Here is a 10616-nt window from a genome sequence, read left to right on the forward strand (position 1 = left end):
TTTCTTGGTCTGAGCCACGTGATCTTTTGCCATAGGAGTTACAGGTGAGATTCACCTCAGCTACACGCGGTCATCGAAAAGTTAGATATCCAGTCTCAGGTAATCACGGAGGCTTCCTCTGTACTTGATGTCCAGACAAAGGCAGCTCCAAAAAACTTTTTAAATCCATCTTAGATAGCGCCCATTAAACATTATAAATCAGATGGTATAAATTGCCTTTCAGGGGTACCTTTCACTCTGCATCATTCAGTTTGGATAGGGCCTCGTTGGCTCTTTCAGACCAATTTTTCAGTGGGTAAAGTCAGAGACTATGAATTACACTCAAAGTGCATAATGTTGGATTCTCAGCCAAAGAGAACTGGAGGTAGGATGCAGAGTGAATAACCGAGCAAGCACCAGTTCTAAACTGGAAGCAAACCCTCCATCTCAGCAGACCCCATGGCAATCCCTCAAAACCAGTGCTGCGTGAGATTAATCAGCGCTGATGAGTTTTGTAGTTAGCTGATGGACAGCATCATGGTAACATGGATGCACTGTTACAGGTGACAAGCACCCAGTTGTCACTTCTTTTAAATTGCATTGCACTGCAACATGTAGACACACCACCAGAAGCTTTCAACAAAGTTTCAGTTTGTAATTTAGGACCAGGTTAAAAATTAGGCCTCAGACATGATAAGAAAACCACTTTTAGACGAAAGGTTCCCACCCGGCTACGCAAATCGCATCAGTTGAATTTCACAGCTATCAAATTTCACAGATAAATTCTTGTGTCATTTTATACTTTGGCTCCATCCTGGACTGGAACGCTTCAGCGATAAGCACTTCTGTTCTGGGCTTGACCTGACAGCCACGTGCTTTAGCACGTGCTTTATGCTGATGGGCATGTGCCATCAACTAATGGCTTCACTTACAGTACTGCAGGGAGATGTCTCAGTGATCACAGTGTCCTTTGGGAACAGCAGGAGAGGCTTAACTCTCAAAATCAGGACTTGACTTGAACACATAACAGCATCGTTATATTATTTGCCCACGTTGTGGCTTTGCATAAGGACCACAGTAAGGGTCAGAGTCTCTGAAACAGTGCTCTGCAATCATGGCCTAAAAATCTGGCAATTTACGAGGTAAGACAAGTATAACGAACAAAGTCCTGAGTTTCTGACACAGACTCCGATCCCGTACTTGCATCACAAACTTACCTGAGACTTTTAAATCAAAAATAAGAGTGTCATCTCCAATTTTGCATGTGTATGTCCCTTCGTCTTCTTTTGTCACAGCCGAAGCCACAAGTTTATGCAGTTTTCCTTTATCTTCCATGGTGAATTTCTTGCTGGCTGTGATTTCTTTGCCATCTTTGTACCACTTGACCATGATGTTGGCTTCAGAGGTCTCAGAAACAAATTCAGCCTGTTTTCCAGAGACAGCCCTGATAACTCCTCCAGTTTTCTCTTTGTTTATGAAGTTTGCAAGTGCTGAAACAAAAATTAGACATGCAGCACTGGTGAAGAACTGTATGGACATCAGTAAATACATACAATGCTTACATTTACATTAGGTACTAATTTATCATAAGACCAAATACGCATGTTTAATTATGGATCTAATTACTATATTCTGATGCAGAAGCAGCCAAAATCCAGCCTATATAAACCACGTAATTGATTATCACACATCCAAAAACCAGAGCACACACAACACAGGAGGCTGAGCCAACAGGAGAGGAACTCCTAGGCAATAGGGCTTTAAGAAAATATCTGGGAGAGGTGAGGAAAGATACGGCACAAGCAAACGGGAGGGAAAGCAACAAAGGTTATTCAGTCCTTGTATTGTAACCACCTGGCAAATAAATCAACTCTAAAAGAGGTTCAATATAATCTAGATAAATTAAATTATATTAGATTAAAAATATATACAGATATCACAGAGAAGAGAAGAGAAGAGAAGAGAAGAGAAGAGAAGAGAAGAGAAGAGAAGAGAAGAGAAGAGAAGAGAAGAGAAGAGAAGAGAAGAGAAGAGAAGAGAAATAATAAATCTGGCACCATATAAACACATAGTGAAATAATTGAATCACCAATTGCCTCAAAGCAAATATTCAAAAACCCACCAGTATCTTGGCTAAAAATATGAGCCTAAAACGACAGTCCCATTTTTCTCTAGATAATGGAATTCATTTTCAAACATCTTCTTAACATATTATTTTAGAATAACACACACAATGCAGTCACTTTGTTGGGACTGTGCAGCCAAAGCTACTAAAATCAAAGCCTTGATTATGTACGCATTTTTTCCTTAATTTCAAGAACATGCTTGCAGAATACAAATTAACAGCTCTTGGCAGAATGCCTGGCAAAAGGAGTTACTATCTTTTGCCACTGATACTGCAGCAAGCAGTTACAGTCCACTATCTGGACCAGCTGATTGTGACTCTCAGAGTTTCACTCCAACAGTGTTATTATCAGCGTCGCGTCCTGGTGCCACGCACAGGGGTTCTCCTTTGTCTCAAATACCCTACCCACATGGATGGATTTTGCATTTAGTTTCCTTGCTTTTAAGGACATTCGATTTCTCCAATCTGTGACAGCACTTTTAATTACAGACAAATATTTGGTGGGGAACCATCGGCTTGTACAGCGGCAGAGCCTGGACACCTAAAACCAAAGAGTGAGCTGACTTGCCAAGCAGTACACAGGTAGGAAAGAAAAAGAAAACCCCAGTCTCAAATCTCTCTCAATCTAAGACTGAGAAATACTCAACGAGCAAATAAACAGGGAAAGGGAAGGGAAGGACGTGATGGTACAGCCGAGGGCCTCTCCAGTTCTGGTCCTCAAGAGACTCCATTCAATCACCAGCTTCTGGCAGGGACAGGAGCTTGTGTTTGACCTCTCCAGGTCCCCACCAGACCAGTTTTCTAGGGTTTACTAAGTCTGCTTATTAGAAGTGATATCTATGGGTAAAGAAGTTGTACCAGAAGCATTTAAACCAGGGAAAAAACTCCTTTCTTATTGGTTTGTTTTTTGGTTTTTTTTCTCCTGTTTCTCTAATGACTCATAACAGTGGAGCTTTCCCTTCAGTAGGGTAACACCACAGTCCTCCTCCTCTACCCAACCACCTACGCCCATGAAGCCTGCAGGAGCCGAATGCTGCCGAGACCTCTCCTTCTCCATCAGCATTACTGGAACCCAGCCCACAGGTTACAAGTTTTGGGAGGAAGAAGAGGGAGATGGGTTCATTCATGCACCTTTCACTTCCCCAGAAAACCAGAGTGAAAAATACAACCATGGGAGTCTGAAGGAGACTTCTCAGGTGTCCTGTTTCAGCGCAGGAGGTCATGTGTCAGAGGATGCCTGGCACATGAAGCCGCATGGCAGTGGAGGGACTGCAGTGATAAATGGGCAAGCGTACTTTCTAGCAGGGCTCTTTTGGGCAAGAGTCCCAGCGAGTGACATGCCTCTGGCTGTGGCTCGGCACAGTGGCCTCTCAGCAGCCAGGTGATGCCCACGTGGCCAGAGGCAGCTGACCTGCACATTAAACGATTCACCAGCTGGCTGTGTCCGATTTACAGGAGGAACAGATAAAAGGTGGCAATGCTGAAAGGTAAAATAGTGGAAGGGCATTTGTGAGCCTCATCCTACAAGGGTGAGCTATATCAGAGCTGGTTCTCCAGGAATCAAGCTACCAACCGCAGACGCTTAAGTCACAGCTTGTCAACACAGATTTTAAAATAATAGCATTGATTGCTCATTTGACAGTCACATTACAGTGAAAAGCACATGGAAATGTCCATCAGCTAATTCAATTACATCCGTGGGAAGATCTGCTAGTGTGAAAAATTATGCTAAAGAGGCACAGAGAGAGAAAGCCAAAATCAAGAAGAGCTGCCGAGTGTAGACAGTGAATTCCTCCCTCCATAAATCCAGTCACATTATATAATTATTTTTTCAGCTCTCTTCATGCCTCTTTTGAGTTTGCTCTTTGAGAACAACCAAGCAAGTTGTCAAATGCAAAACACGCATTACTCTGGGGCTTTGTTGTCTCTACAGAGACCAAGGAGGGCAAGACGCCAGCAGAATAAGATGACAAAGCACCTCATACGTACTCAGTGCGGAAACGCTGAGGTCATTGCTGGGAAGAAGGTGAGCAGTGAGTTACAGGACAAAACGCAGAAATCAAACAGCTTTAAAAAGTGAACTTGCCAGTTCAAAGCAGAATAGCTATGGATCTCAACCCAGACAATGTCTGACAAGAGGCTGGACTGTCCTGGAGTCAGGTTGTACGCTCTGAACCCCAGCAGACATCTAGAAAATACCCATGAGGAACAGTCTGGGGCTACACTAGAGCTTGTCAGCCAAAACCTGGTCCCATTCAAGGCAGAGGAAACTCTCCTATGAACTAGTTCATAAAAGATGGCACAGATGGGAAGGAGGTTAATGCTGTTGGTTTCAAGGTAAAGGTCCAAGACTCCATGTCTCACTCTGGGAGTGGACGTGCCCCCATCTAGGCAGCAGGCAACCAGGAGGGGAGGGACTGCCATGAAAGCAAGAACAGCCAAACAACAGGGCAGCTATAAAACAGTACTGGTTCAAATCTAACAAGCAGGAAACATTAAAAGAGAATAACATTTTGCTGCTTGTTCTATACAGCCTTCCATCTGAGGACCTTACAAATAACAATGCGTCAAACCATGTAATGTGCCCCGGAAAGGTCTGGTTTTATTCACTGTGGTATTGACAGAAAACAAACAAACAAAAAAAAAACCAACAAATACCAAAAAAAATCCCACAATGCCAAGATGATCTCGGTCCATCAGGACTTTAATCAGAGTTGAACTAGGTCCTCAGTGACTTGTCCGCTACCACATCGCAAGTATAAGGCAGACCTGCCACCACGTGCATCATGTCCTTCGTCACAAGAGCACTTTTTCACTACCCATCATCAATCTCATGAAATAACAAGACATCAATTTGAGTGAAAGCACAGTTCTTACCATGGAGACAGTGTTAGATCCCAAGTTTACTCCCAGGTTCTCCTACTCTGAGACTACAGACACTGTCAACGCCAGACGTTGCTGGGCAGTTACCACAGCTCCCTGCACCACCCCTGGAGCACTCCCTTTCTGTCCCCTGGGGACTTTGCTGGCTTAGGGTGGGAGCAAGCCATTACCACAAAACAGCCCAGGCAGTCACATACCTTTCACTGAAAGCTGATAGAGCATTTTGTCCCCTTCACAGGTGCACTCATAAACTCCAGCATCCTCTGCTGCAGTGTTGCGGATTTTCAGGATGTGCCTCTTCCCCACAGTTTGAAGTTCATATTTTTCACTGGCCTTGAGCTCTTTCCCATCCTTCATCCACTTCACAGTAGCCTCTGCATCTGAAAGCTCAGCCTGAAGTTTGGCTTCCTCCCGCAGCCGAGCAGAGACCTTTTCTACATCTCTGCTCTTGTTAGTAAATCTCACTGCAGCACCTGTCAGGAACAAAGACTTTGTTATTTCAAGTTATATTGAGCTAACATGTCCCTGATACGTGTCTGCTGCAGACTGCGAGGTCTTTGAAAAAGTATTAGGTCCTGTTCCTGCCCTCACACTCATGTCAACACCAAGCGATTTTTTTCCAGTTCAGGAGACCTGATCTCCTCAAAAAAAAACAAACCAAACCAAAAAACCCAAAAAACCAAAATGCACATCTTTCTACTGTTTAATAATATTCTAGAGATGCTTCTGCAGAGATTTTCACCCAAAGTCAAACAGAAAGAATGTCTTTTTGACACCTCTTGCCATGCAATGTAGGTAGATACAGATGTTATTTCGTAGAAGAAAGCCGGAGCACCCAACTTTCAATGCTAAATTGAGTTACACGATACTAACTTTTACATCACACACATCTATGGCAGACTCAAAAGCCTCCAAGGAAAAAAAACTCTGTTAGTAATTAGTGCTCCTTTACTTTTGAATGACCCAACTACCGTCAGAACGACTAGCCAAACCTGGAGCTGCAATTATTGCTCTAAGGTGCCACAGTGGTAGATCTGGTGACAGAAACCACTCGCTGATGGTTGTGAACTGCAGAAATTCATGAGCTGATGTTAAGCAGCCTAGTTCAGATACCAACCAGCTGGCTAGATCCACAGATTCACTCTGAACTCTGTGCTGTCATGGTTAGGTCATTACCAGGACCCACATTAGTTCATACGATGCGATTTCAGGTACTTCCTACAGACCAGGCATCAGTGAAAGCCTCCAGACCAGTTCTAATCACCAGGTCACAGCAACCACCCCTTGACTGGAAGAAGAAAGGACAATGATCAAATTAAATACCTTTCACTCTCATCTTGGTGCTGGTGTCAACATTATTGGCAACAAATTTCACTTCTGCTCCATCGTCATTCTTGGTGATGTTCTTTATGATTAGAGTGTGAGTAGTTTGGGTTCTCTTAATGATGTAGGTCTCACTTTCCTGTAAGACTTTACCATTAAGGTACCAAGTGCCAGAACATGTCGTCGTGAGGTCAACAGTAAAGAGGGCATCCCCTCCAGGTACAGCTTCGACAGTTGTCAGGGGGGTTTTCACAGCCAGGACCGGTTCTGGGAAGAAGAACGACACATATCTCTGAGACCAAAGGACACAAAACTGCCACATCGGAGAACACTCCTTCCTAAAAATTAAGTTCTTGGGGTAAATAAGACATGAGAATAAAATCCTGCAGCCTCATACAGTTTGCATGCACGGAAGACAATTCACAGTTGGTCAACAGGATTTGATTTCTACAACTGCAGGTAACTGACCTCTGGCATTAGGGTGAGTCCTCTTTCTCCAGGGAAAGCCCAACAGCCATATTTTACTGATCTTTTCACCCTAAGACGTTTAAAGGCACAACAAGCCTGAAACACTTTGACTCCCCAACAAGCGTGCTATTTATTTAATAACCGGTATTATTCTTAGATTTCAGAAGGATCCTAAGGAGGACACCCAGCCTGCTAGTCACTTCTAGATATTGCAGGAAAACACAGGCACGTTCAGACAGCTAGGGAAATGGATGACACAATAACAAGACACGGTATAATCAAAGTCTGTGTGGATATTTTCCAGTTCAACGAATCAAAGGAAGAAGCAATCCCATTGACACAATGATTCTGTGGGCACATCGGCACCCTAGAAATAAAGTAAGCCCCCTATATTTCTCCTAGTAACTCTAACATTAAAGAGATACGGCCTGGAACTTGGTTTTCATGACAGTATGGTCACCTATAAATATTTTCTAGGTGCAAGTTTGATATCTCATTTATATATTGAAAATTATATTATAAGCCCACCTCAATTTTTCCTTACATATCAGATCCAGAAGAAGCGCTTACAGGCTTAAGTTCAATTGCAGAGAGCTCTGCCTCTCACACAGCCTGCTGTGAGATACTGGAATATCTCCCAGCTCTATCACAGAAATCCAAACACATTGATGGTCAGTGGTTGAAATGAGACAGGAGAACTAGCAGTGAAGGGAAAAAGGTTTTGCCGTGCAATTGCGCTATTCTCCTCAAAGTCATGGGAAACACCCACTCTTTAGAGCACCCACTTGGCAGATCAACACAGACCAACCCGTTTTATGATGGTTTTGTGCTCACCAAGGTGCATGCTCCCCGGGAACTCCAGGTAGGGGCTCTGTCCGTAGGCGTTGACTGCAGACACTCTGAACTGATAGTCAGCCTCTTCCAACAGGTTGCTCATTGTGAACTCTGGGACAGGGACATGAGACTCGTGGCACCTCACCCAGGTGAAGCCGGTTAGTTTCTTGCGTTCCACGATGTAGCCATCTATTGGAATAGGGCGGTCAATCTTCGGAGGGGACCATGCTAGCGTCACTGAGGTTTCTGTTTTATTTTTCACCACAGGGTCAGCTGGGGGTTGGGTGGGAGGTTTTTTGGGAGCTGCACGAAGGGAAAAAAAAAAAAGCAGAGCAAGAAGTTTATGTCAGAGTGAAAAAGCCACCGTGCCTCACTGAAAAAAAAAAAAACTAGAGCTTACTCTGGTCTGAAAGCTACTCTAGCTTAACAGTCTTCCGTAAAACATTGATGTGAGAAGGAAAAGCAAGAGAATGGATAGAAGACGCTTTTGGGTGGCATTACACAAAGTTGTACAATACTCCTACCTCCACAGCTAAACATAAGTGATTTCTACGCAACATTACAATTGTCTGCACAAAGAGTCTACAATGAACAATTCATAGGCTTAAGTTTTCAGTGCTAGATACAGACCCACACCGCTTCCTACACAGCTCCTGCGCAAAGCAGACTAACACTCAGCTCGTTATTTTCACTCAGAAGATGGGTAAAACTACCATCAGAGGTTGCTCAGAATTTTGCACACCAAACTCCTGTTCCACTTCCTTGGTGTGAATCCAGGCTAAAAAAATAAAAGGCATCAGTGGGATTAGTCTGGCGAGGCAGCAGAACTTTGCCCCGCATCTACCAGCTTACTAGACATCATTGCGCAGGGATAGTTGCGCTAGTATTGTAAATGTGTTGGTATTTATCTTCTCCCAGAATTTCAACCATACACATCCCCACAGTCAAGAACGTAGATGTGCCCAAGAGAACCAATGTGTGGCAAGGCACCATTGCATCAGGAAAGAGCGTGGCAATATTTTGCCACAGATGTGGCATCCTGTGCAGCAATGGAAAACCATCCCATAAAAAGCAGTCTGTGCCAGGAGTCTGTGTCCTCCGTTTCTTCTCAAGAACCTGTTCCAGTCGTACACTTAAACATTTCAGCCCAGATTCTCAGCAGGTTTCAACAAAGAACAGCTAAACGTTGTACAACCAGGACATTTCAGAGATAAAAGACATGGATAAACAGTGCATGACTTTTAGAGTTACAGAGATCTCAGTTGCTTGTTACACAGGTTTCGCTGTTCTCTGCAGCCGCTTTCATCTGGGCATGTGTCCTCTCTGCTCCTTCTGAATTTTATGCTATCACCCACTCAGAAGCTCTGCTGTAACTTTGTGTCCCCAAGAGTATCACTTGGGGATCTCTAGTTTAGTAATTTATGCAGAGCCAGTTTGGGCAATTAACTTCAAAAGGAAATGACAAAGAAATATCCCTACCATGAGACCCTACGATCAATGAGATGTGGCTATTTTACGGAACCTGAGGTCACAAATGTATCCCTACAGGTATACGCACAATGAAGATTCACACTCTCCCCCTCATTCCTCTTGAAACTTTGAGAGAAGGCTAAAATCCCATCAGAGTCATTCACTATGTTCTGCCACTGATACGGTCAAGAGACCAGGAATTATCTGATATGCTCTAGTTACACATCTACTGGCGTGGTAAAGGATTAGTTTCATTTAATTTTGGCTGCCTGAAAGTTAGGTGTCTGGTTCAAGTCAGTCAACCAGACTCCAACTGTAATCCCATGGAGAACAGCACACTCAGGAGTAATTCATCCCAGTTTAAAGAAGGTGTGTGAGACGGGTAAAATCATAGAATGGTTTGGGTTGGAAGGGACCTCAAAGACCATCTTGTTCCGACCCCCCCGCCATGGGCGGGGACACCTCCCACTAGACCTGGTTGCTCAAAGCCCCATCCAACCTGGCCTTGAACACTTCCAGGGATGGGGCATCCACAGCTTCTCTGGGCAACCTGGGCCAGTGTCTCACCACCCTCACAGGGAAGAATTTCTTCCTAATATTTAATCTAAATCTCCCCTCTTCCAGTTTATAACTATTACCCCTTGTCCTGTTGCTGCCCTCCCTGATAGAGTCCCTCCCCAGCTTTTCTATAGGCCCCCCTTTAGGTAGTGGCAGGGGCTCTAAGATCTTCCTGGAGACTTCTCTTCTCCAGGCTGAACACCCCCAACTCTCCCAGCCTGTCCTCACAGCAGAGGCTCTCCAGCCCTCTGAGCATCTTTGTGGCCTTCTCTGGACTCGCTCCAACTGTCCTTCTGATGTTGGGGGCTCCAGAGCTGGACACAGTACTGCAGGGGGGGGTCTCACCAGAGTGGAGTAGAGGGGCAGAATCACCTCTCTTGAAATGAATCACACATTGCAGATACTCAAGTATTCATGAGTATAGGGAAGCCTGTACAATGAGCCTAAATAAAAAAATCAGACTCTGGGACACCTGAACTGCTCTCTGCCTCAGTTTACCCATCTATAAAACGGGCATAGTAACAACGCACAATACTGACCAAATAATATATAAACATTGCTTGCCTGATAAATGCTATTAGAACCACCAACACCAATCTTGTCCAGCTAATTGAAAAAGATGCAAACACAGTACACAGGATTCTTCAAGCAGATAATCAGATATGCGTGAAGTGTAAAAATAGGAAATCTCAGTGCCATACAGTTTTCCTTCATTACATAAATAGACACAGAATTGTTTTGGGGTGCACAGTACTGTGCACAGCTACTGCTGCTCAGAGCTAGATGCCAAAGGTCCCATTAGAGTAGCATTAAGCTAAACACTAGACGCTGGAATCGGATCTCCTGACCTTACCATCAGAAACCGTAACGTAATATTTTCTTCAGAGATACCTGTTTGTGGGAAGGCAACTTCTTACCTTTTTCTATTCCATGAATCAACACTTGCTTCAGAACATAAACAGCAGAGTCCAAAATC

The 10616-nt window shown here is 44.1% G+C and overlaps 1 protein-coding gene across 17 annotated transcripts in view; it reads right to left on the reverse strand.

Annotated features, from left to right (window-relative positions):
- OBSCN (obscurin, cytoskeletal calmodulin and titin-interacting RhoGEF) overlaps nt 1-10616 on the reverse strand; it is a 200245-nt gene that overhangs the window by 166000 nt on the left and 23629 nt on the right. For all 17 annotated transcript variants that reach the window (XM_054190395.1, XM_054190392.1, XM_054190391.1 and 14 more), the window contains exons 5-8: nt 7613-7915; nt 6311-6577; nt 5185-5460; nt 1197-1469 (exon numbers count right to left, since the gene is read on the reverse strand). In XM_054190395.1, the coding sequence (XP_054046370.1) occupies nt 1197-1469; nt 5185-5460; nt 6311-6577; nt 7613-7915 (1119 nt within the window). The remainder of the gene's footprint in view (nt 1-1196; nt 1470-5184; nt 5461-6310; nt 6578-7612; nt 7916-10616) is intronic.

The sequence above is a fragment of the Rissa tridactyla genome, chromosome 2, assembly GCF_028500815.1.
Source record: "Rissa tridactyla isolate bRisTri1 chromosome 2, bRisTri1.patW.cur.20221130, whole genome shotgun sequence".
Classification (NCBI taxonomy): Eukaryota; Metazoa; Chordata; class Aves; order Charadriiformes; family Laridae; genus Rissa; species Rissa tridactyla.